The 26,431-nt window shown below is 42.6% G+C and overlaps 1 protein-coding gene across 1 annotated transcript; it reads right to left on the bottom strand.

Moving 5' to 3' along the window:
• SLC25A17 (solute carrier family 25 member 17) lies at positions 1-24,161 on the bottom strand. Its single transcript, XM_068941274.1, has 9 exons — positions 23,962-24,161; positions 19,413-19,473; positions 18,299-18,365; positions 12,393-12,544; positions 9,835-9,951; positions 7,671-7,816; positions 5,718-5,813; positions 1,363-1,445; positions 1-642 (listed from the first exon to the last, which is right to left on the bottom strand). Exons 1-9 carry the CDS (start codon positions 24,115-24,117, stop codon positions 495-497), a joined length of 1,026 nt encoding a protein of 341 aa, XP_068797375.1. The 5' UTR covers positions 24,118-24,161; the 3' UTR covers positions 1-494.
• Between the last annotated feature and the right edge of the window lie 2,270 nt (positions 24,162-26,431).

Below are 26,431 nucleotides of genomic sequence, written 5' to 3'. Positions count from 1 at the left end.
TCTTGTTCTTTATGAATTATTTTAATGAACCAAATATCAAGCGACATGAACACCTTGCAAGGAGAATTACATAAAACCAAGTCCCTGACAGCTGTTGATCAAAGGTAAACACAGAAGAATAGTTGAGGACAGTTTGAGGGAAAATAAGAAAGCTAAGGATAGTGAGAGATATCCATTCTTACCAAGAATGTCAACTAAATCATACAGTAGTAAAAATTTCACTTCAAGTGTTTAAATAAGGTTTCCATTTTGCTTCTTAACACAGACAGTCCACAGAAAAGCAGGGAATGAGCTATCTCCAAAGGGAGGGCAACAGGCCCCATAGAATTTATTTTAAATTTCTCCAAACAATGGAGATGGAGGTAGCTACAAAAGAAGAGAAATAAAGAGAAAGTGAGGACCCTGTGTTACCCAGACTGGTCTCAAAAGTGGAATGTGCCTCTCTAGACCCCATATATTCCTTCCATGCTCATTCTTTGGCATAGGTTCCCTTTTCAACGCTTGCGTGAATGCTTTAATCCCATGACTGCGAAGGTTGCAGCAGTCAGTTTCTCATACACTAGAAACATAAGCGCGGCCGTAAGGACTGTCTGCAGGAGCTTTGCTTCAAGGCCTTTGTAGAGTCCCATTAATCCAAAACGCCTAAGAAGAAAACAAAATTGACAAGCGTAAAGAGTTTCCTGTAAGTAAACAAAAACACTACAAAGAAGTACTCAAATTGATCCTTCAGGAGCCTAAGTCTCCTTTTATCCTCTGAACATACTCATCAGTATAGCAAACTTCCTGCACACTTTGCCTGACCAAAATATTCTGTATTCGGTAGAGGAGACTAGGAGAGCCATTGTAACGTTCCAGTTTTGGTGTCTGTGCAGAAAGTGACAGAAAGCAAATTGCAATGCAAACATGAGTTTATTACAAATTGAATTTATATTCATTACTTAAAAATTAAACAGCCAGCTCCCTAAAACGGCAGTCATCTCCATTAACTCCATTAGTCAAGAAATAATTAAAATCAAAAGTTAAACTAATGACACAATATAAAGAATCTTGCAGCCCTTAGCAATATTTTAAAGAGAAAATTCTGCAGAAGGTAAGTCTTTTGTAAAAGAAAACTTCTTTTCAAGGTCAGAGGAGAACGAACTGCTATCCGTAAATACCAATTAGTATACAAATACATAGGAGCATAGGAGTTTTGTGTGTTTATTCTACAACATATTACAAAAGATAGGCTGAATCAAATGGTGAGTTTGTGGGGGAGAGAGGTGGGAGGCAAAAAGGCATACGAGTTAGATCCAGTAATGTTTCCAATGTATTAATAATACTCAGTCTTTTGTATCATGTTAGAAACAATAAAAAGCTCACCTCACTCTCTGTTGAAGAAGGTAAAGAATATTTTTAAGACTACCTAGAGTCCGGTTTTCTGGGTTCAATCTGTGCCGTCCAAACTGAAAAAAGGAAGAAATAGCAATTTGTTGGTACTATTTCCCCATGTTACTAAGCAGAGTCCTCAATATATGGGTAAAATTTGGAGAGCACATCGTAAACCTATCTTCCAGGTCGTACTATCTATCAGCGAAGAAGTGCAGCCAAAGCTAACATGATATTTTACTGAATCTTATGTATCAACCACTAAAACATTATTTGCTATAAATAATTTGTTTTGGTACTAAGATGGGTTCTAAGAAAGCGTTACACATAGCCATGTTTGCTCTCTTTCGGTTGCTCTAGAGGAAAACAGTTTTCAGGATTCTCCAACCACTAGACCTACAGAGTCTTAACAGGGATATAAAATTCAGACCAAATTCTTTCTGGCTTGTGCAGCTTTCATTTAAAAGAGATTCAAAGCCTCATCTATCTGAAAACCATTATTTCTTTGAGATTGCACAGGTGAAACCAAAATGTATCTGCCCAGAAATGGTCTTTGAGGAAAATATTTCCATGGGAAATACTTTTGTGGAAGAATCCAAAACTGTTTCATCTACCCAGCAGGCCTAAATCATATTCCACTTTTACTCAGTATGCTTGCACATCCCCAAACTATTTTTAAGTAGAGCTGCTGCTCTAATTCTGAGTCTTGGAGTTAAACTAGCAGTTTCAGCATTTCCTTTTCTGGCATGCATTGATACTCTTATCTGACACAGGTTAGTATCTGACACTGTTGGCAAACTGTAACCATAAATTATTAATATGCAAGGTTGCCACGCTTGCATTTACAATGACATAGCCAAATAGCTTTTGGAGTCTGTATTACGCTACTGTGTCAAAAAAAAAAAAATGAGATCAAGTAACTGCTTGTGGATGAATATCTCCCAGAATTTATTCAGGCAACTGCTGCTTCTTAGGTTTAAAAAATTACCATCAAGAATAGGTAGAATGTGAAAGTAGATTTAGGAAGTCCAGAAATTGTAAGGAAATGCCAAGATGACACAGGACACATTGCTAAACAGCTTAAGAACTCAAATGAAAACAGCAGCAATAGAACACTATCGGAAAGTTCCCTTCTGTAGGGAACTGTGTGCAGTATAATTCTCTAGAAGCTCACAGATCACAAGTTTCCCATTAGCAACTAAGCAATTTGACATTGATAGATCAATAAGAGAGATTATTGACAAAGACTCAGATGCACCCCCAAAAAAATGCTAACTAGGTTCCAAGTTACAATATCAATCACTGCCCAGGTATCTCATAAGTTTCCAGACTACGTCAGCATCAGGTGTTTCCTTCTCTCCTCTCCACCCAGCCTATTCTGTTGTACCGTGAACAGAGGTTCATCAAGGGAAAAAGAAAAAAAGAGTTATTTCTCCCTGGAACATCAATACTTCATTGATTAGCGTGGAAGACTTCCCAGCTAGACTAGGAGTCTTTCCACTAAAGAAAAGAGGCTCAAGTTCTAAACAGAACTTTTGCTTCCAGAATCACTAAGAACACTAACAGTATTGCCATTTCTCCAGTGGAAGATTCAATTTATCCACTGCTTTCTGGCACATAGGCTAGAGAAGCTGTTTCAATGCATAATGGGTAAATGCAGTGGCATGTATTTTTAATAACTGAAAGGGAGATAGACATACCAAAAGGCAAGGCTGGAAGCTGCTTAACACTATCAACTACACAGGGTAACTGGTCCTTATATGGAAGCGAGGAAGAGCTTTGCCAATAAGTAGCAAACAAAAGTGTAGAGACTTAATTTGGAAGAATCCTAATAAACTCTTAGAAATTTGTTTGAAAGTTAAGGGGAAAGGGGGGAAAAAGTCCTTTACTTCTACTTTGAGGCTACAACTTAATTTTGATGTGTACGTTTTCATGAACTGTGTCAAGGTTGTATTTAAGTTTTTGAATAGAGTTGTTAATATTGTTTCAAAAAACCCAATGACTGTATGAAGTATGCTTTTTACAGAATCTTATTTTTGAAAATACTAAACATTTATTAACTTTTTTTTTGAACATCGCAGTGCGAGTGACAAACACTTCATCAAATTTAACAATGAGAGCTTTAGATCAGAAAACACATCATAAAGTACTGCAAACTTGAACAGGACAGCACAGATGTAAGAAATTCCTGAAGTCCCAGATGCACGTTTTTGCTGTTCTTACCGGACACTTTCACAGTTTCTGCTTGTAATGTCTTTTATAAGGCAAAAGGCAAGAAGTAACTCCTAGTAACTGCAGAGCTAGAGATAAGGTTCTTGTATTCTCCATCACCACAGGGTAAGAAAGAACTGGCACGGAGTAGTAGTATATCGGCCACTTTATTTCATGGTGGGCCACTGTGAGAAGAATCCCATCGATATCAGGACACTGACGGTTAGCCTGTGCTCTAACAGAAAGGCAGCTCATTACTGCTTAGGCCAGATAGCAGTGAACCAGTTAACTTAGTAAGCTGAGCAGTAAGCAGCAGCAGCAGCAGCAGCAGCAGCAGCTGGAGGAAAGGTTTGTACATGAGGTTAGCAGCACAAGTTAGCAGAGCTGCCCTTATCTTAAAAAGAAGACACTGTCACCAAGAGAATTTTGTTCAAAAGCCAAAAGGGGAAAAAAATAAACATGAAGTGATAGTCACAAGACTGGAACTATTTCTGTAGTAACCATGGAAAAAAAGTGAGGGTTGAAGATGTGATATGTGTTTAGCCCCACCAGAACTGTACTGCTGTGCAATGCTCAAGTTGAAATAGAGCACTCCGCTTTCCTTCTAGTTCTCCCTCACACCAGCAGAAAACACATCATAAATTAAAAACAGACTGATACTGCAATTGATCCAAACAATGCAAAATTTGCTTACTATGTGTTTCTGTACCTGTCACTTCAGTAATAACAGTCTGTACTACCAGTTTAACTGCTGAGGCATGTCCAGGCTGTTAACACGGAATGACACAGGTTAAGATAGGGCACTGGATCAGCTGATAATCAAAAGTTATGAAAATTTCTGCAAAATGACTGCTGAAAAAACTTCATTCCTACAGTGTGGGTATCATTTTCTGCACCAGCAAGGTAGTGAAGTAAAAAGGAGCAGAAGTTCCTTCTGCACGAAAGCTGTGCAAAAGTCTTACCTAGCATCTTTCTAGAGCAGTAGCAACCACACAGTAATAAAATATATTCAAGTCCTGTTGGTTTGAAATATAGCATCCAAACGATCTTTTTACAGGCTATGAAAAATCAAAATATATTTAATCCACACCCAAATTAGAGAGAAGGAAAATGAAAAGAATTACAAAATGTGCATGAAAAAAAATCACTTTAATCCAGATGAACAACCACCACCACCACCCCGATTAGACAGGCCTGAAAAGTGATACCTTAGCATGGAGAGCTTGCTTTCTATATATTCAATTAATCCTCCAAATTTACACTAGTTCAAAACCATATGCACAATTAGAACTTCTCCTTGCTTAGCAAAAATAGTATTGTTTCATGTGGAAACTTCTATTAACAGTTTAATGGTTATTAAATCACCAAGAAACAACCCATAAAAAGTAGACTAAAAAGTACAATAATTAAGTTGCAGTGCTTGCTTGTACAAGGTCAGGGTTCTTTTTTCCTACAGAACCTCTTAGTTTTGTTTCAATACTACAACTATATTGACATACAGTGTCAATAGCAGCATTACCAAGCATAGGTACATATTGCAAGTGAGAATAAATGAAATGAAGTGTTTCTATTACCACTACAATTACCATACACGGCTGGGTAAGTAGTTAAACACATTATTTATGAGCAAGCTCAGCTTAGCATGATGAATCCCATTCTGGCTACTGATGAGGTCAGGCAGTCATCTGAATAAAACAAAACTTATGAATAGAACTTTTTCTGGATTTACCCTAGGTCATCTGGAAACAAACTAGGCTTAGAGGATTTAATTTTCATTTCCCATATGACACATTTTCTATTTATATTCAAATAAGTGAACCTACATTTTTGCAAGGCCTTTAAGTAATATGGTGCTATCAGTTTTAGTGAGACACTGTGCTGATGTGTTATAGTATCAATTCTACTAGCTAATTGATATTAGTGGTGCACATTTCTTTCAAGTTCAACCACAACCTGTCAGTATGGCATCAGAAAAAAAAAAAAAAAAAAAAAGGTGTCCTTGCCCATGACCTGCATTGCTCAAAAGGGCTCTCAAAAAAAGGGGGGTTCTTTACTCAGAAAAACAAGGCACGTGAACAAGTCATGCATTTTACAGAACAAGTCAGACGTAGTTATCCTGATATGAAATGAATACTTACCCGCAGAATTGACTGTACTGTCTGCAGCGGATAAGTGAGCGTGGTGGCAACTGCTTTGGCTATTGCACCAATGACAAAAGCATCCAGAGATGTGAGCTGTTGAGTATAAAATGAAAACATTACTTCCACATAGCACTAAATCAACCAGTTACCTATATGTGTATTTGGGGATTCTGTACTGGTACCTGCTACTGGGCTATTGGGTATCTAAGCATCTTAGGCATAAAAATTTCACAGAGTCTCTAACTCTTCTTTTAAGAGTTAATATTATTGTCCAGCTCTCTAGCTCACTTTTCCACAGCTAACAGTTATTTGTAACTTCTACCTGCTCACAAGCTTTTGCATTTCTGACTTGTTCACTATAACTAGGTTCCTGAAACATAATGAAGATAAAGCCACATAACTACATCAATTTAAAACGCTGTGGATAAAACAAAAGGGAAATTGCATTAAACATACCATCAGCCCATAAGCATTTCCAGGTTTTGCAATGTTTAAACTAACAAGTCACATGAAACGCTCTCGCTGGAACCGTGATGTATACTGAAAAGACTTAAACTTCATTCTATAATCCTGAGACATAACCAGTATGATATCCTGCAGAATTTTAGTCTTGATGACACAGGTTAAAAAACTCATCCTCTATTAGTTAAGCACTCGTTAGAGCCCCATCCTCACCCCCAAAACCCACAATGCTGCATCAAACAAATTGAAATACAATGTTATAACCTAAGTTGACTACAATCTAACAGATAACGTGAATTAATCAGTGAAAATTAGTAGATGTCCATAAAATATGTCAATTCCAATCAGAAAAATGCACAAACATGCAAGTTTTAAGGAGGTCGACCTGCTATACTTGACCATCAGGAGAAAATTAAATGGGAAGAAAAAAACGTTAGCCAAAACATTTCCCCTCCCCCTAGACAAAAATATACTCCAATTTAAAGTAGTAGCAAGTTATTTAAAAGTAACATAAGAAATGAAACATGGGAATGTGAAGCAGTGCCAACAGGCAACTAAAAATGCAGGAACTGAAAAGGGAAGCTAGCCACTCAAATGATACATTGTCCATAATGTAATTGGATAGATCCACCACACACAAATCAAGCTGCAATATCGACTAAAGACAGTAAACAACCCTATCCTCAATCATGATGCAAAATCTGATTCAAAAATATTTTCACTGTGTCTTGAGAAAAACAGGATGGCTTGGTAAAATATTCATATGGCCTGATATTTTAATATAGCAAATATGTCTAAAGTCACAAATTAACAACAAAGCATTGCAGCTTAAACATATATTACTACATTATCTTAGAACGTAACAACACAAACGCTTTTCATTTTGCTAAAACATAAAATGAACGTGAGTTCAGGTGAAACGCTTTATCTAATAGAGGGAAAAAAAGGGCAGGGGGAGGACTGCAGTGCTACGTTCAGTTCTAATGCACATCCTAGGAAAAAGGATATTGAAAAATTTAGGGCTTCAGGAAAAAGCGTCACTGTAACAACAGGGTCTAGAACAAATCCGTAAGACTTTAGAAGCTCAATATACATGATTTTACTGGGGAGAAGGTTAAGAGGTGACTTCAAAATAGTCTGTAAGGATCTACTTATAAAAGAGATTTCTTAGAATTGAAACCTCTAATCTAAACAAAGAACTGAGAACTATGGTTAAACAAACGTGGAGTAGATAAGAGGGGCAGATTTATTTTTATGGGACGAGGAAGTCATCACAGGAATAACTTACCTAGGGACACGAAAGAGTCATGCCTCACTTGACATCATGATTACATATCTTTTAAAGAGTTATATTAACTCAAAAATAATCTTCCAAAAATAAATGAACCAAAACCAAACCCATACTTTTGAATTTGCTGAATTAACAGATGTCAAAGAACATGTCTTACAACAGAGAATGTCCATCATCAGTCCTCAAAACCCACTCACTTGCAGCTGCTTTTTCAAAAGCTTCCGCTTAAAGCCTTCATAAAACATGAACTGTATGGCAGGATTGAAGACCAGCAGCAAGGAGGGGAAAGTACCATTCCATAAAGCTAAAACTCCTTCATCTCGTATTATCTGATGAAAGGCATCTGAGAAGAAAAGTGGAAAAAAAAAAATCATTCAAGTCTTGAGCAACATTCTGACTGCAGAAGATGGGAGAAGTTATACTGTAAAGGCTGATATTCAGAGGGTATAAAAAACACCTTTAGACACTGCAGTCTTATGTGATATACAAATTTATCTTCCTTTCTAATCAAGAAATTAATGGAAAAATAGCGACAGAGGAGGTTCTTGTTCACACCACCGTTAACGTAACTAAAGCTTACCCTTTGTGCATATGTCGGGCTCTTTTTCATACAAGCTTAGCATCAACGCTCATCCTGTAAGCCCTCTTCAAAACCACAGGCCAAACTGAAGGCCAATCAAAGTCAATACCCCGTTCCTCCTTCCTGAGAGCCAACTGAGAACATCTCTTCTGTCAAGCTCTGCTACCACTAGAATCAAGGGATTAAACCTAAACCCTCACTTTAAGTATGAGCTACTTTTACTTCAATTGGGGTTTTTTTGTTGGTGGTTTTTTTTTGTATTTTGTTTTTTGGGTTTTTTTTTACATTCTATACATTTCTAGTGATACAAGCTTGAGATGTATTTTGTTAAGAAAACTTAAGTGATCAATTTTTCCCTGTCCCCTAGCATCCAGGATTTTTAAGAGACAATGATTTTTAAGGGAAAGTGGTTTTTCAAACAATAGCATTGCACCGTTTGTTATAGGGACTTTACAAGAGATCGATCCATTCCCTTTACAGGCAGCAGAGTTAATGGTGCAGCCACCAACTGGGAGTTCCACAAGTATGTCACTGAAGATCTAGGGAATGACGAAGCATAAACACTCAACAGAAAAAAGTGTTCCTATGAATTAGTGTTACGTGAAAGCCTCTGCTGAGCTTCTGTTTTAAATTAGGAGATTTAAAATCAGAAATCTTGGAATTGCTCCATATGGTAAGTACTTTTTTCACCTGCTACTAGCACAAAGCTTGAGAAAGGTAAAGTATATTCTTCCTGCTCCTTCACAAGAAGTGGGACAGACAGGAGAACCATTTTATCAAGTTCTCTGGCCTGAAAGCTGATTTCAGAAGAAGTTACTTTTAAAGAAAGTTCTCTAAATTAACACAGGCCTTACAGGAAGACCACCTGACTCCATGAGAACTAATCTGCCTGTTTAACAGCGCACAGGTCTAGGAGAAGACTGGGAAATTGCCAAATTCCACAAGAGTAAACTTACCTTAACTGGTATACCGTTGCCAGAAGGAAAGCTGCAAGATTCCTGAAGAAGAATTAGCTGCCTGACATAACAAAAAGCCCCTGGAGGAATAAACTGGACAGGCTTAAAGTGTCTGCGTTACCTGAAAGAAGTCATGCAAAAACCTCCCTCCTCCAACAAAAAGGGGATTCTGGAATTGTGCTTTTGCACTTTCCAAGAGGCAGGCAAGGGCCACAGGACCACACTGTGCCAGGAGAAAGCAGGCTTTGGGATGGAGCCTTGCCAATAAGGTATGTGCTAGAACTCTCAAGAGGCATTTAAAAATTGCCTCCCATCTTCTACCGCTAGCAGAACATTTACTCTACGATACCTATGGAAGTAAACAACACAAACTTCTTTTAATTTATTTAAAAGGAAGACATCTTGAAAGAGTGAGTGGTCAAGAGACTAAGATGAGTAAAGTTTTAATTTGCAAACTGTCAGTTCAAAGTTAGTCTTCCAGTTACCATATTCCAGGATTATACTGTTCCAGGACGTGTGCGAGAAGATACGTGCCTTTGCAAAAGGTCTTTGGGTTACAGGTGTGCATATTACAAACTCCTAATTACTATCAGAGGTGGCAAAATCAGGTTTCCCGTCAAACTCAAAAAACAATCCAAGAACTGAAACACGTGAAGAGGACAGTACAGCTCCTTTTTCAAAGCATGATTGCAAAGAGACAGGGAAGCACAGAGATTCTAGAGCAAAATCTGTTACATGAGGAAAAGTCTTCGATCTTCAGAGTCATCCACACCGTATTTCATTTAATAAACTGTTATTTGGCTAAAGACAACGAGAGATGCTTACCTACTACGCCTTTATAATTGGTTGGTACAATGTCTTCATTTCTAAATTTTGCTCCCTGCAGCTTTAGACGTGTGTTCACTACCCACAGAGGAGTGGTCAAGAGTACATTTACTACACCTAATGAAAATACAGCACAAAGAAAAGAAAATCAGCAAGAACCACAAGATTTCAAATGTTTTTGTATCCACTTTTATCATAATCCACACACACTATGGACATTTCTGTTAGGAAAAGGGTGAAGAAAAATAACACAACATACAGTAGAAGTAAATTGATAATTGGTAATAAGCTACTTCAGGCATCCCCCTACAATCCCACCATTAATTAGCTGTCAGCAAATTGCATGCAATGGGAAGACATTTCTGCTATTCCTCCTCAAAACGTTTAAAAAAAAAAAACCACCAAATGTAAACACATGGAAAGAATCTTAAGTGAACTTGTGACTTTGCTGCATTCTACCTCGTTCTAGGGGCAAAGATACTCTACACGCTCATGCACTACTTTACTCTATGACAACTTGTAGCCTGCCTTCTTTCAGAAAGGAAACACACAGAATGATGAGACGAGTAGAAGGATTCTTTTATGAGGAGAGATTAAAACGCAGTTTGATGCAGACTGCAGAGATGCAGTTTGACTACCAGAACAGATCTCTTGCACTGGCAAAAGAATGAGAATACACAGTTTTTAGAGACATACTAAGTGACAATTAAGGTGGAAAACACAGTAATCTGCAAATATTTGAAGTAAGGCTCAAAGGTGGCAAAGTACACACAGTAACAAACCCCAACAGAAAAGTTAGGAAGTTGAGCATCAGAACAGATAGGGAGGAGGGGAAGAAAGCTGGACGAAGACACATCAGGTTGTAACAAAGAGAGGTATTACAAAATATAGTCCTAAAACAACAGGGAGAAAGATTAAGTCACATGACTTCTGCAATCGCCTGTTAACAGCTCATTCCAGTTCAGTAATGATCAGGGCCCTTATTTTGAGATAGCTATTTGAAAACAAGCTTCTGATCTTATTCTTTCTTACAAGTATTTCTGCATCACAAAAATTAGCAGTTGCCATTATATTGGTCCCACTGGTAGAAGTCCGAGTGACAGACTGGATTACTCCATTAGATTGAGATGACCACGGTATATCACTATCAAAAATAGTAAAATTGAAAAAGGTGAAACTTAAAACATTACTACCGACACTGTGCCTGTTTGTTTTAAGTAAGGAAAGAGTGTTCGGAAAAGGAGAAAATAAGCTTAACCATATTTCTTTATCCTTCATAAGGACTGTACTCAGCTCTCAGAAAAAGTTTTGAAGAGATCAAGTACCAGAAAAGGCAAGCCATTAATTTCTTTTGACTAGAATCAATGCAATAATATCATGGAGCAATTTAGCCCACCAAGCTAGCGCATGATCTACTTATCATCTTTCACTCAGGCTCAGTTAAAGGAGAAGTCATACAGCTTCATTTTCCAGAATGGAAAAGGGTATTTTTTTTTGGTATTTATCCAACTAGTTCTTGCTCCCAGTAAGAGGAATGAGAAACAGCGAACACCTAACATGGAATTTTTCACATCAGATATTATTCCATGACAAGGATATAAATTATGATTTAATATCACCTTGAATAAGAGCTAGTCGTTTAGCTGATATGCTATTAGCCAAATTCCTGTAGCTTTTGTCCCAGAATACAATTATATAAAAGTCTCCCCCATGATAAAGCCAACTTAAGAAGTTCCTTCTTACTTTTCCCCCAACTACTTGCTCATCCATTGGGCCTACACTGAAAGTAAAACAAAAAACTAGTTAAAAGTAATCTTCCCCCCCCCCCCCCCAAAAAAAAATAGGCTTTTTAAAAGTTTTTTTTTCAAAGCTCCAATAATCTGGTTTCAGTGTGGCCACATGAGTAATTGTTCCAGCAGAAAACTAGTGGCAAACACAGGCACAAAGTAGAAATTTCTTGCAGTGAATTTGCTAGGGAAAAAAAAAAACAACAGAAAAGATTAGTATCATTATCCCTTAAGGAGCTGCTGTTGCATCCACAAGAGAGGAAGGAATAAAAAAAGAAAGCATATTTCCCCCATACTTGCATATATCTACGAACTTAAAGTGTTACTTTCAGGTGACCCAAAAAGAAGTCTCAAAATTGACATTTGAATCCTTACATTAAAAAGTTCATATGATCCTAAATGAAAACATTTCAGGACTTGCATCTCTCTCTCTCTCTCTCTCTCTGAAAAAAACCATCACCTCTCCCTGCCACTTGTTTTCAACTTCTAAGAGATGATGCTTGGATACCATGGTAAGAACACATGAGGCTCAGATAAAGTAATACATTGTAATAGTCCCGTGTTTCATGCCAAAATTCACAACAGAAACAGTTTATATGCAGACGTATCACAGGATGAGGAGGACACAGAAAGCAGTCAAGGTGGTCTGCATACAGTGGGAGGTGTAAGCACTCGGAATGACCTCCAGTGGACTTTGTAAAGCAAGGAGAATATTATATAGTTAAAAACCTCAATTTCATCAGAAATATATATTTTAGAATATTCTATTACCTGCAACAACCCCAAAAACCAAGTCTTTTCCAGTGGTTGAATGCTGACCTTTGACCCAGAGAGCTTTAAGACTATTAAAAGTATAAAAATAAACAAAATTGGAGCAGCAAAGACTGGAGATGACAGGGAACCATCCTCGATATGGTGCCAACCTAATGGCAGGAAAAAAGGCAAGGTATTAGCAGAGTATTGCATGCGATCCAGCTGTTTTTACATTTACATTTTACCGTTCATAGTTACAATTGCACCTCAACTGACCATATAGACTCGTGAGTAAAAGTAAAACAATTTTATGCATCACCTATCTCTTCCGTGCTAGAAAAGGAAATGGGAAACATTCTCTGTGAGCCAAGTCCTCTAATTGTGTTAGCTGGTTTTATTTTATTTCTTAAGAGCTACTTCTGGCAACTTTCTCAAGGAATATCCAACTTGCAGTACAAGATGGGAAACCACGACAAAAAGCAAGAGTTCGTTTTAATGACTCAACTTGTCAGTGTCAGCATTTGAACTCTACATACAAATACTTCTGCATACAAATGAAACCTAAGCTTGTGCTACAATCTGCAGCCTTGAAATGAACTCAGTGTACACCAGAAAACACCTATCACATCTCCTAAAAGCGGATGAAAGTGTAGGGAGTGGAATAAAGCTTTCTGACAAAGTATTACAGAAAAGAGAAATTCCTTCAGCTAAACTTATTTGCTTTGTTTTATATCTAGATGAGAAAAGCAACATTTTTAAAACCACTCTCACAACACCGTAATACGAACAAGACTCTGCTAGCTAACGCCAACAAGATGTTTATGAACTCATATCACAAGTGTTTTGGGGGTTTTTGTTGTTATTCCAGATAGCGCTCTAAAACTAGTATAGTGTGCTCGTTCCTTAAGCCAGGCCTTCTCACCGCCTTCAGAGGAAGCAACATTCCCCTCTTGCTAAGAAATATTGGGTTTTATATTTAAGAATAAAAGCAGGATCACCACTTTTGCAGTCTCTCCATTTCATAGAATCAAAGAATGGCCAAGGGTGGAAGGGACCTCTGGAGATCATCTAGTCCAACCTCCCTGCTCAAGCAGGGTCACCTAGAGCATATTGCCCAGGATCACATCCAGACGGCTTTTGAATATCTCCAGCGAAGGAGACTCCACAACCGCTCTCGACAACCTGTTCCAATGCTCAGTCACCCTCACAGGAAAGAAGTTTTTCCTCAGGTTCAGATGGAACTTCCTGTGGTTCAGTTTCTGCCCGTTGCCTCTTGTCCTGTCGCTGGGCACCACGGAGAAGAGGCTGGCCTCATCCTCTTGACACTCCCCCTTCAGATACTTGTACACGTTGATGAGATCCCCTCTCAGTCTTCTCTTCTCCAGGCTACACAGGCCCAGCTCTTGCAGTCTTTCTTCAGAGGAGAGGTGCTCCAGTCCCCTCATCATCTTGGCAGCCCTCCGCTGGACTCCCTCCAGCAGTGCCATGTCTCTCTTGTACTGGGGAGCCCACAACTGGACACAGTACTCCAGGGGAGGCCTCACCAGGGCTGAGGAGAGGGGCAGGATCACCTCCCTCCACCTGCTGGCAACACTCTGCCTCGTGCACCCCAGGAGACCACTGACCACCTTGGCCACCAGGGCACACTGCTGCCTCATGCTTAACTTGTTGTCCACCAGCACTCCCAGGTCCTTCTTGGCAGAGCTGCTTTCCAGCAGGTCAGTCCCCAGCCTGTACTGCTGCATGGGATTCTTCCTGCCTAGGTGCAAGACTCTGCACTTGCCTGTGTTGAACTTCAGGAGGTTCCTCTCCGCCCAGCTCTCCAGCCTGTCCGGGTCCCTCTGAATGGCAGCACAGCCTTCTGGTGTGTCAGCCTCTCCCCCCAGTTTAGTACCATCAGCAAACCTGCTGAGGGTGCACTCTGTCCCTTCCTCCAGGTCATCAATGAATACGTTGAACAAGACTGCACCCAGGACTGACCCCTGGGGGACACAAATGACCTCACATGACTGGAATGCTGTCATGGATGGCTACGTGCTTTTTGGGAAAGACAGGCCAGGAAGGCGAGGTGGTGGAGTCCCTCTTTATGTGAGGGAGTAACTAGAATGTATGGAGCTCTGCCTCGGGGTGGATGAAGAGCAAGTTGAGAGCTTCGGGGTAAGAATTAAAGGGTGGGCTGGCAGGGTGGTGGGGGTTTATTACAGGCTACCTGATCAGGAAGAAGTAGTCGATGAGGCCTTCTACAGACAGCTGGAAGTAGACTCATGATCACAGGCCCTGGTTCTCATGGGGGACTTCAACCCCCCTGACACCTGATGGAAGGAGAGCACAGCTAAAAACAAACAGTCAAGGAGGTTCCTGCAGAGCACTGAGGATAACTTTTTGACACAGGTGGTGGTGAAGTCAACGAGGAGAGGTGTGCTGCTAGACCATGTACTAACAAACAAACAAGGTTTGGTTGGAGATGTGAAGGTTGGGGGCAGCCTTGGCTGCAGTGACCATGAGATGGTGGAGTCCAGGATCGTACGAGGAGGGAGCAGGGCAATAAGTAAGATGGCAACCCTGGACTTCAGGAGAGCAAGCTTAGGCCTCTTCAGGGACCTACTTGGAGGAACCTCATGGGGTAGGGCCCTAGAAGGAAGGAGGGTCCAGCATTAATATTCAAGCATCACTTCCACTAAGCTCAAGATCGGTGCATCCCTCTGAGTGGGAAGTCCAGCAAAGCAGGCAGGAGACCTGCATGGATGAGCAAGGGACTCCTGGCAAAACTCCAACAGAAGAAGGAAGTCTACAGAATGGGGCAAAGGGGACAGGCCACTTGGGAGGAATACAGGGACGTTGTCAGAGCGCACAGGGATGCGACAAGGAAGGCTAAGGCCCAGTTGGAATTAAATCTGGCAAGGGATGTCAAGGACAACAAGAAGGGATTCTTCCAATACATCAGTAGCAAAAGGAAGACTCGGGAAAACGTGGGCCCGCCGCTGAATGGGGCGGGTGCCCTGGTGACGAAGGATACAGAGAAGGCAGAGTTGCTGAATGCCTTCTTTGCTTCAGTCTTTACTGCTAAGGCCAGTCCTGAGGAATTCCAGACCTTGGAGACAAGAGAGGAAGGCTGGAGAAAGGAAGACCCTCCCTTGGTTGAGGAGGATCAGGTTAGAGATCATTTGTGCAAACTGGACATCCACAAATCCATGGTCCCTGATGGGATGCACCCACGAGTGCTGAGGGAGCTGGCGGATGTTATTGCTAGGCCACTCTCCATCACCTTTGGAAGGTCCTGGAGATCAGGAGAGGTGCCTGAGGACTGGAAGAAAGCCAATGTCACGCCAGCCTTCCAAAAGGGCAAGAAGGAGGAGCCAGGAAACTCCAGGCCTGTCAGCCTCCCCTCCATCCCGGGAAAGGTGATGGAACAGCTCCTCCTGGAGGCCATCTCTAAGCATGTGGAGGACAAGCAGGTGATCAGGAGTAGGCAGCATGGACTCACCAAAGGGGACTCATGCTTGACCAATCTGATAGCCTTCTCTGGTGGAATGACTGGCTGGTTAGATGAGGGGAGAGCAGTGGATGTTGTCTCCCTGGACTTCAGCAAGGCTTTTGACACAGTCTCCCATCACATCCTCGTAGGTAAACTCGGGAAGCGTGGGCTAGACGAGTGGACGGTGAGGTGGATTGAGAAGTGGCTGGATGGCCGAGCTCAGAGGGTTGTGGTGAATGGCGCAGAGTCAAGTTGGAGGCCTGTGGCTAGTGGTGTCCCCCAGGGGTCAGTCCTGGGTGCAGTCTTGTTCAACGTATTCATCGATGACCTGGAGGAAGGGACAGAGTGCACCCTCAGCAGGTTTGCTGATGGTACTAAACTGGGGGGAGAGGCTGACACACCAGAAGGCTGTGCTGCCATTCAGAGGGACCCGGACAGGCTGGAGAGCTGGGCGGAGAGGAACCTCCTGAAGTTCAACACAGGCAAGTGCAGAGTCTTGCACCTAGGCAGGAAGAATCCCATGCAGCAGTCCAGGCTGGGGGTTGACCTGCTGGAAAGCAGCTCTGCCGAGAAGGACCTGGGAGTGCTGGTGGACAACAAGTTAAGCATGAGGCAGCAGCGTGCCCTGGTGGCCAAGGTGGTCAGTGGTCTCCTGGGGTGCACGAGGCAGAGTGTTGCCAGCAGGTGGAGGGAGGTGATCCTGCCCCTCTCCTCAGCCCTGGTGAGGCCTCCCCTGGAGTACTGTGTCCAGTTGTGGGCTCCCCAGTACAAGAGAGACATGGCACTGCTGGAGGGAGTCCAGCGGAGGGCTGCCAAGATGATGAGGGGACTGGAGCACCTCTCCTCTGAAGAAAGACTGCAAGAGCTGGGCCTGTTCAGCCTGGAGAAGAGAAGACTGAGAGGGGATCTCATCAACGTGTACAAGTATCTGAAGGGGGAGTGTCAAGAGGATGAGGCCAGCCTCCTGTCGCTGGGCACCACGGAGAAAAGAGGCAACGGGCAGAAACTGAACCACAGGAAGTTCCATCTGAACCTGAGGAAAAACTTCTTTCCTGTGAGGGTGACTGAGCATTGGAACAGGTTGTCGAGAGCGGTTGTGGAGTCTCCTTCGCTGGAGATATTCAAAAGCCGTCTGGATGTGATCCTGGGCAATATGCTCTAGAGGTCCCTGCTTGAGCAGGGAGGTTGGACTAGATGATCTCCAGAGGTCCCTTCCAACCTCAACGATTCTGTGAGGTATTCCACCATGTCTCTAACTGCAATGAGATCACGGCCTTGCGACCACACACGTCTCTAATTCTTCCTGCTTATTCCCCATACTGTGTGCATTGGTATACAGGCATTTCAGAGAGCCAAACAAGCATGCAGGCTTCTCAGGAGAGATGCAAGAGGATCCTCCATAGCCATGTCCCACGCTGACTTCCCTGGCTGCATGCACCCGCTGAAGGCATCCTGACTTGAGCAGTGTTTTACTGACTACTGTGTCACTATACCATTCCCCTTCCTCCGTCTTTCCTAGTTTAAAGCTCTCTTTACCAGGCTGGCCAACCTGTTGGCAGACATGCGTGCCCTGTGTAACTAATTTCAGCTGGTTTCTTTTTTTTCCTTCTTCTTTCTTTTTCTACTTTTTTTTTTAATTGAAGTTTACTTCCACCCTCACGTGAGGTGCATAACATGGAAATGTGAGCAAAAGAGAGCACGAAGAGACTGAGAGGTTCTCATGCAAGCAACTGCCAATTGCTTAAGTTCAAGGGTAGCAAAATGCTACTGGCCAAGCTAAACTTTTGTCAGCTTTAGTGGATCGGAAGCTCTAGTCTACTTAAGAGTTCCAGAGATTCACTTGGGAAAATACTTGTTATGAGGACACATGTACACCTGGTTTTGCTGGCCAGCACAGCACAGATTCTGAGGCAAATACTACAGCATGGCACTGTCGAAAGTTAACTACTGTTAGGTAGAGCTCGAGTCTCATAGCAGTAAGTGACTCTTTAGGCTTATCTCCCACATGGCTAGGAGAAGAAACTTCCTACTGGGAAGCATGTCCCAATTCTCCTGTTCAAACTGGCTCAGCTGCCCAAGAGCGTCACCTCAGTTGCCAGAAAACAACACACCCAAGAATCCAGGCAGACAAAGCTGGTTTATCAGGTACATGAAAGTACATAAACCTGTATTTCCGAAGAGGCATAGCTACCTCACTAATGGAGGCACAGGTACAGCTAAACAGCTTGATTGCGTAAGACGCTCAAGAAACTTAATGCAAACTAACTAAAGATGAATACATAAGATCAATTAAGTCGTATCACACTTCCACGGGGACATTTTGATTCAGAGTAAAAATCTGTCCACGGAGAAATTTCACGTGGGCTAAGTATTCCACTATAAAGGCAAATTCAAATTAGTTTTAGAGCTTGCCTACATGTGGACAAGAGGAAAATTAGCATCTACTCACAGGCCTTCTTCTTTGATTATTTCCAATAGGACTGCTGGTGTTGTCTTAGATTTCCGCTTCTCATCAACTGGAAAACAGAGGAATCAAACTTTTAGATTATTCTGATTTTTAGCACTCATTTTCAAATTCTTGTCCTTCCTATTTTGACTATACCCCAGAACAGCATCTCTCATCTTCCTCACAAAGGACAGACCTTCCCTACCACTGCAGCAATTCCAGAAAGCACCTTATTGTCATTTGTTGGGTAAGGCTGCTTGCCTTTTTATTCTTCCCCAGACTAGCAGGTTCTTTTGGTCATCTGCAGTTACTAATCTGTAAACTTATAGTCGTGACACGAACTGAAGGTAGATCGCGTTTAGGTAAGAGACTAGAATTGGACCTGCCTCACTGCTCTCAACATCATTCCTTGGTCTCCAGACTAGCACCACTAGCAGAGTCATCTTTTACAGTCATCTACAAATGGCTAAGCCTTAGCAAAAAGCTGCATTTTCCTGTGTTGAAAGCTGCTGAACAGCAACATAGTGCTAATTTCGCATGCACACACTCCTGACGACCTTGCTGATGATCTTTTTCTAGTTCTTAATAATGCTTTAGCCACAGTGCTAAAATGCTTGGTGATTCTGTCACTTCTGTTTAGGAGATACAGCACTAGAATAACAAAGAATTCCCAGCCTGAAGTTTGGGAAACATCAGGCGTTTCTACTCCCAGTTCTATCCCTGAATTTTCCCCTTAAGTCATTCTCAGGAGTAAGTTTTTCATGATACTGCCCCTGTGATTTGAAGCGTTCTCAGCAGCTGAAAAGAATAACAGCACACAAGTATCATCCTGTGTAATCTCTCACCTTTGTTTCCTTTCAGTCTAGAGAGACCATTTAAAAGGCATGTGTGGCTGCAGGTATCACAGACTTTTCAGTTAATCAAGAGGTTGCCCACTACTTTTAAAAGGGAGAATTTCATTCAGCCGGAAAAATGGTGTTAGGGATTAATGGTTAGCGTTACACAATTAAGATTCTTGATCATGCAGAAGAAGTACTCCTACAACCACCTGTAAAAGTGCCCAAGCCAAGATGAACAGAAACACCATCGTACAAAGAAACTGGAGTTTGACACTTACCCTGAAGTCTAAGCCTAGCTGTATCCAAAGGAAAAAATACAGTCATTGCAGTCACACTGCCCTGAAAAACAAAATAAACTGGCTATATAGTGTATCAGTTGCCTGTAGAGATGCCTGCCAAACTCCCTGTAACCCTTCGTTTCTCACCCAGAAACTAGCGGGCTGAGTATAAGTTTAAAAGGGGCTAAACTCCATTACATACCAACGTCAATTCAAAATGGTTTTTCTGGTCCTATATTTATATACCCATAAAAGGATTTTTTTTCACTTGCAAATTATTAGATCAAGTTAAAAACATTAGAAGCTTTTTGCCCAAAGGGAAAGTTTTTTTGACGTCTGAGAGCAGATGAAGTGGAAATCAAGAGACAAACATATTGCACTGTCACTACCTCACGTTAGCCTCAGTATCCTATCTCTGGTCAAAAAAAGGGGGGAGGGGGAGGAATATAACATATACAACTGTTGTGTTACAATAATGTTTTGACCAAAACAAAACCACCCAAACCCCATAACGCTTATGATAGCGGGTTTTTCAGGAGTTAATCTAGCATTGTACCAAATTCCAGTTTAACCAACTAAGCACTGCCTACCAAGACCCCCCCCCCCCCCCCCCGGAGCATGAACGACATATAATGAATTAAATTGTGCCCCAGATGTCACAAGATTTTATACTCTTCACTGCTTGTGCAATCCAACCATTAAAGCCACTAAATGGGAAAGCCAGCAGCCCTTTTCCTTTTTCAACATAATTAAATACCGTATCTATAAATATCCTTATCTTCCATATAAGCAGCTGTTCCCTCTCCTTGCTTCACCATTGAGCTTTATCATCCTTTAGTACTTTAGCATTAATACTGCACAACTTTGGGAGAAAATGCCTAATGCAAAAAGAACCTGGCTTGGCTGAAACTTGTTAACGCACTACAATAGCATTAGACTAATGAAGCGTCTGCTAAAGTTGTGGCTCCACCAACAGCTCTCCCAGCAGCAGCAAAGGTGAAGTACTCATTCGTCCACCCCTACCTATCCCCAGATGTTTACTCCTGGCCCTATAGCACTCTTTCAATAGTAGCCATACAACTGTCTCAAAGGTGGGAAGAACCAGGCTACAGAAAGTCACACAAGAACTGTGTTTAAAAGCATACAACACAGTCTGTCAGAATGTAGCTGCAGAAAAGCTCAAGTCAGTCATTTAAGTGAGCTTTTACCTCTAAAGACGTTCAACTCCCAAGCGGTTTGCTTGGCCCTGTCTTCACTGCCAGCAAAGGAGGATTATTTTTCAGATGGTGTTTCCTCACTAATAAGACTCTTGCTTAATAGTGTTGTTGATGTCTCAACAACAACTTGAGTTTCTTCAGTTTTTGTAATGCTGGGTAGCCTACAAAAGCAAACACTTGGCCATAATTACCTGATCATTTTAACCCATTTAGTTTGGGCTCTGCCTAAAAGGGATGGTTCTGCTCTCCCACCTTCCCACCTTGTATCTGCTCATTCTTGGCACAGACTGTGTACATAGCTGGACAGCAAGTAGGATTAATTTTCAGCTGACTGAAAATTGGCAAGAAATTAAAAGAAAGAAATTTCAGTCAGAAGGCTAGCACTAGCATAAAAAGAAGGGGCAGGGAGAGCCAAAATATTCCTTCCAATGGCAGCTGGATTACAGTGACTCTGAAATGAGTCTCAAACCATAGTTACACTTATGCACAAAGCAGCCATGAGACTGTACAGCCCCTGAAAGTTCCAACCTTCCCCTACTCCTAGTCTCATCCCCTTCATAACCAAGTAAGGGAACTGAGGCACGCTCAATTTATCCTGCTTCAGTCCTCCTAAAGTGAGATTTATGCTGAATCCTGTTCTCAATGCCAACCACCATGCAGCCACACAAACACTTGGGCTCAGATAAGAAAATGGATCTACCAGATTACTGTCAACAAAAGGTAACCTGTGCCTTCTTCCCTTCCATCTGCTAAATGGAAGAAAATAAACTCATAAAAGCAGAGTCAGTTGTCTCCTGGGTGAACAGCTTCACTACTGCCATCACACTCCTATAGAGTTCTCATGCCTACACCAATGAGGACAATGAAGGTTACTTTATAGCTATTTACAGATATAAAGAACGCTTACATAATTCATGTAAAGTCCATAGGAAATCTAGCATCTATTTTCGTTGCTCACATAACTATTAATTTAATTAGTCTCTGACTTTACTAGGTAGCCTAGAAGACATATGAACTTTCACCAAATTAGAACAGAAACAAAATTAAGGTGTGGTAATCACACATGTTCTTTTAACTCACTACCTCAGCACAGTCCTGTAGGCTTCTTTTAAAAAAAAAAAAAAAAACACACACACACACACACTCTTGCATCACATCCTCATTCCTCATCAGCATGTTTTATAACAATTTAACAGGCAGCGAGACAATATTAAAGCAGTTCGTATCCACTCCAATAATCTTGCTAGAATTACAGTAGCAAATAGAAGTCTCTGTGGGCCAGTACTTCTTTATTAAAATAAAAAATTCTCTACAATCACCTGCAAAAGATAGTTTAAAAAATCCTCACTTTACATAAAGGGGAAAAAAAAAATCTTGCTCTGGAGCTTTAAATTGTATATGAATATCAGAGACAGGAAGTGGAAGTTGCATGGGTACAGAAGGCCAGTAGCTCCAAAACGTTCAGTCTTCCTAAACAGCAACGCTACCGCAGCTCAGATATGACCGCTTCAAATACAATAGGGAATTTCTGTTAAGTTAATTAACACTGATAAGGGAGGCAAGATAGCATTTCATGACGCGTTTAAAGTTTATGGCTAGATTTCTAAGTTCAGTTAGTACTACAACCTTTGATCAGAAGCACAGTCTGATTATAATGATCTGCATATAAGAGCGAGAAGCTAATACTGAGGGCTAGAAAACATTAGCAACTTCTGCACAAGCCATAAAAATGAGAGAGATCAGCATTTTCATAACAGGATCACTTTAGAGAGTCTCATTTCTTAAAATTGGGAGCAAAATCCCAACTTCTTCAGATACTAAAGGAAACAGACTTAAGACACTTTAAAGGGCAGTCAATAATCCCAAGTTTATTTGTTATAAAGATAAAACAACCTTAAGAGTCTTTTTTACTTTCTACAGCAGACCAATTTATTGAACAATAAAGACCGATTCTAACATTAGTGACCTTCATCCTACCTATACAAGATACTGTAAAAGTCATTTTAAGGACGCCTATGAGAACAAGAAGTTTTGCCAGAACAGCAGATCAGCTATTGCTCAAATATATATATTCTGGTGTTCTGGCTAATTTGGAATAACCCAGAAGTAACACCTTAGATCTACATCAGCTTGCTTACAAGCGTATCGCTATATCCCATCCAATAGGTTATACTGTACTAAAATTCTTAACTTGCTGGAAGCATGAGACTCATTTGCTGTTTACAGAACTAGCTGTCATTCATTCAAGGGCAGAGCAGACTAAAAAAAATCTACACAAATTAAACAAGACTTCTGAATTTACAAGAATGATCCAGAAAATTTAGTTTGATAATCTATATAAACCTCAGTCAGCTGCGCTGCACTCGTTTCATAGTTTGATTAACAATTTATACGCATTGCCTAAGATGTTCACAACTTCTAAGTATTTATAAGTCAATCCTTGTAGAAGTCTGACGCTTAGTATGATTATTTTACCCAGCTGAAGTGTTGCCCCTCTCCCCTAGCTTCCATAAGGCCTAAATTTTCATGATTAATGTGATACCCAACTTAAGATATTCACACGCTAACTTTCTGAGGGACAACACCCGCAGCTCCTATTGGCTTTTCAAGAAGCTTCAGCTGCTCAGGATGAGAGTCAGCTTCAAGGTTTATTAAATCACACATCCAGAATTAGCAGCAAGCAAAATTAGCGTTTTGCAAGCGTGCTCCAATGGGATCAGCGGCAGAGCCGGGACTCAGGTTCAGGGAATCCTCGCTCCAAATCCTTCCTGCGACAGGAAAGGGTTTGGATCAAAACGTATATGCGGCGTCGTATATACCCCACACAACGGAAGAGCAACCACGAGCTAGTTTAGCGGGGAATCCCTGAAGCACCACAGCTAGGTTGCTCCCGAGCTCTGCTGGGCCTGACCTACCGAACTGGCCCACGCGTGCTACCTTTCTCCCGCCACCTCTACGCGCCCACCCAAACCACCCCCTTGCCCGCACCAGCCCGATGCCGTACGAACAAGCGCTCTTCAGGCTGCGCCGCGGGCACCCCCAGCCACCCTTCAAACAAAGGCTCAGCCCCACCCGGCCGACCTCCTCAGCTTCTCCCGCTAGGCCGCCGCAGCTACCCTGCCCGCCCGCCCGCCCCCTCCAGCTCTGCCCAGACACGGGGGGCCAACGCTCCGCGCCGGCACCACAGACTCCCCCCTCCTCCGCCTCCCTCCCGCGCCCCGTCGCGAGCGCCACGACGTCACCACCAACGGCCGCGGGGGCCGTTGAAACCCGGGTCGTCCGCCCCCCTCCCCTCCCACCGCGCGAGCCCCCGACCCCGCTCGGTCGCTCACCACAGCCCCAGACACAGCATGGACCAGGCTCTCGTACGAGGCGACGGAAGACATGGCTCTGGCGGGCGCCGCCGCCGCCAGCTGGACCGGCTGTAAGGCGGCGCCAGCGGCCGCGGAGAGCTCGAGCTGAGCGGCGGCCGCCCCCACCCGCGCCATAGCGCCCTGCCTCCCCCGCCCCTCCGCTGAGTCACGTGGGCCCCGGCCCCGCCCCGCTGCTGCCGCCGCCGCTGCTGCCGGCCCTCAGCCGGGGTCTGCGCGCGCCGCCGCGCCCCAACCGCTAGCGGGGGGCGCGCGCTCCTGCCGCCCCGCGCGGGTGGGGGGCTGCTCTAACGCCCGCCGACTGCCGCGGGGCCGCCCCCTCCCCCCGCTGCGGGGCGCGGCGCTGACAAGGCGGCAGCCGCGCCTGAGGCGGGGAGCAACGGGCGGGAACCCCCGGAGGATTAGAATTAGATTTCGATTAGAAACCGTCCGTGAGCCTCGTGGGGGCTGGGAACGGCCGGGCCCGCGCCCCTGGCACCGCTGACTATTTATTTTACAGATGTCTGCGGGTACCCAGCCGTGGTGGGAGCCACCCCTCCTCGGGAAGCGGTACCGGGGTGAACAGAATTATTTGCAGTCAAGCTAGGCTGTGCGTTAACCCAGAAAGGGTGGAGGGACAGCTTGAGAAAGCGTTACGCGGAGAGTCTTTGTCATTTAGAAATAAGTTAAGAGAGCAGGCAGGGGGGAAAATACTGTAATGGAAACCCTAAGCTCAAAAAAATAATAATAATAATAAAAAAAAAGCAGTCAGGTTGGAAAATAGAGCTGATGTGCTTTTTATGTATCTAGTTTTGTACATCAGGTTTTCCCTACACCAGTCAGAACTATTTCAGGGAAGCTTAAAACAGTTGCAGTAGCTTTAAGTAAAAATACAGATTTAGGGTAGGTATTGGGAATACTGAGGAAATCCATTGTTCCTTCCTGTGACACTACAGTAATACCTTTTCTCTCCACCACCAGCTTTCCTTTTCAAAACATCTAACACTATATTTAATTACTGAAAGACAGTATTTCCTTTCACGTTCTTTTCTGCTTTGTCTAGTTGCAGCCCTTTTCCTTCCCAATGTTCAGGCTGTTCTGCAAGTCCAGTATCATCTAAAATAACATTTTGTCAAGTTAATCATTTCCTTACTGCATGTGGACTGATCGTGTTTGCTGCCTTTTCCGAGTATCTTGTTTGCTCGTTTCCCTTGTTCCTAAGCCTTCTGGCTAGGGAAGCCTTCTGCCTTCTAACCTCCCTTCTGTGCCTCCCTCCTTCTGTATGTCTTTGCTCAGTTTATGGTTTCTCCACCCAGGAACACTGTCCCTTTTATCTTTCTTTTCCTGATACAACCCAGCACTCGTGACTAAAAGGACCGTCCAGCATCTACAGAGACTGCAGCCATAGCATATTATTACGGAGCATCTCTAAGCTTGTCACTCGCTATGCTGGCTTGGGATGGAAAGAGCAGCGCTACAAAGACTGGACTATGCTCACTGACAGCTGGCTAAAGGACAGGGTAGCTTGGGCTCACGGTCTTTAGTAAACGCACACAGTGGCAAGACTATACTATTGAATATGCAGTTTGGAAAACTGCTACTGAGAATCCCATAGCCTCCTCTTGACTTTTTGTGTAGAAGAGGTTCTGCAGGATAGGGAAGAGCAGAGGAAATAAAATGAGGCATGCCACGGTGTGTAACATCAATTGGGATGATATCCCTGTCTGTTCCCATCCCATTTTTCTCCCCATTCTCATGTCATATAGTGGTTTCCAGATAGTTACAAGCTTCGCCTATGTTAACAATGCTTTCCCTCTGCTTCACAAATATGATTGAAGATAGGAATGAAAATTACCCTTAGTTTTGTATCACGTTACTCTGAGTTTTTTCTTTTTTTCTGTTCTGTTATTTCGTCTTCCTCTTTCATTCTCCCTTTCCAAACAGAAAAACACTTCATAATTTTTCTCTCTGTTTCCAGTTCTTGGTTCTTCAACCACAACTCTCCAGCTGCCCCCTGCTTGAACTACAAGAGCTCCTAGCGTTTACACCTGCCATAGGAACCACCGTATCGCTGTCTAAACAAGGACAGGACAGTTAACGCGTACATGATTCCAAAGAGTCTTACTACCGCACGGCCGGATACACTGCTTCCGTCTTGGAAGGCGTTCTTTCATGAGGTGGTCTAATAACTTTTCCCTTTTGTGAGGAAAATCCCATGGTCCTCTTGGGGCAGTGGGGGTGGGGGCTATAAAGAAAGAATGAGTCTGCCCCAGGCAAATGTTTTACTTTGAGGAAAATCTTCCAGTGAAATGCTCTAACACCCCTGTGCTCAGAAGTTAAAAGATGCTGACACTGGGAAGCTGAGAGGCCACAACTATCATTTCTTTTATGCAATGTTCACACCCCAGTTAGTCCCAATACAAATTTTTTTTTTTTATAAGGTCCCCACCCA

This window comes from Struthio camelus, chromosome 1 (assembly GCF_040807025.1).
Source record: "Struthio camelus isolate bStrCam1 chromosome 1, bStrCam1.hap1, whole genome shotgun sequence".
Lineage (NCBI taxonomy): Eukaryota > Metazoa > Chordata > Aves > Struthioniformes > Struthionidae > Struthio > Struthio camelus.
The sequence above is the reverse complement of the archived record's forward strand: the minus strand, read 5'-3'. Positions and strand labels throughout refer to the sequence as shown.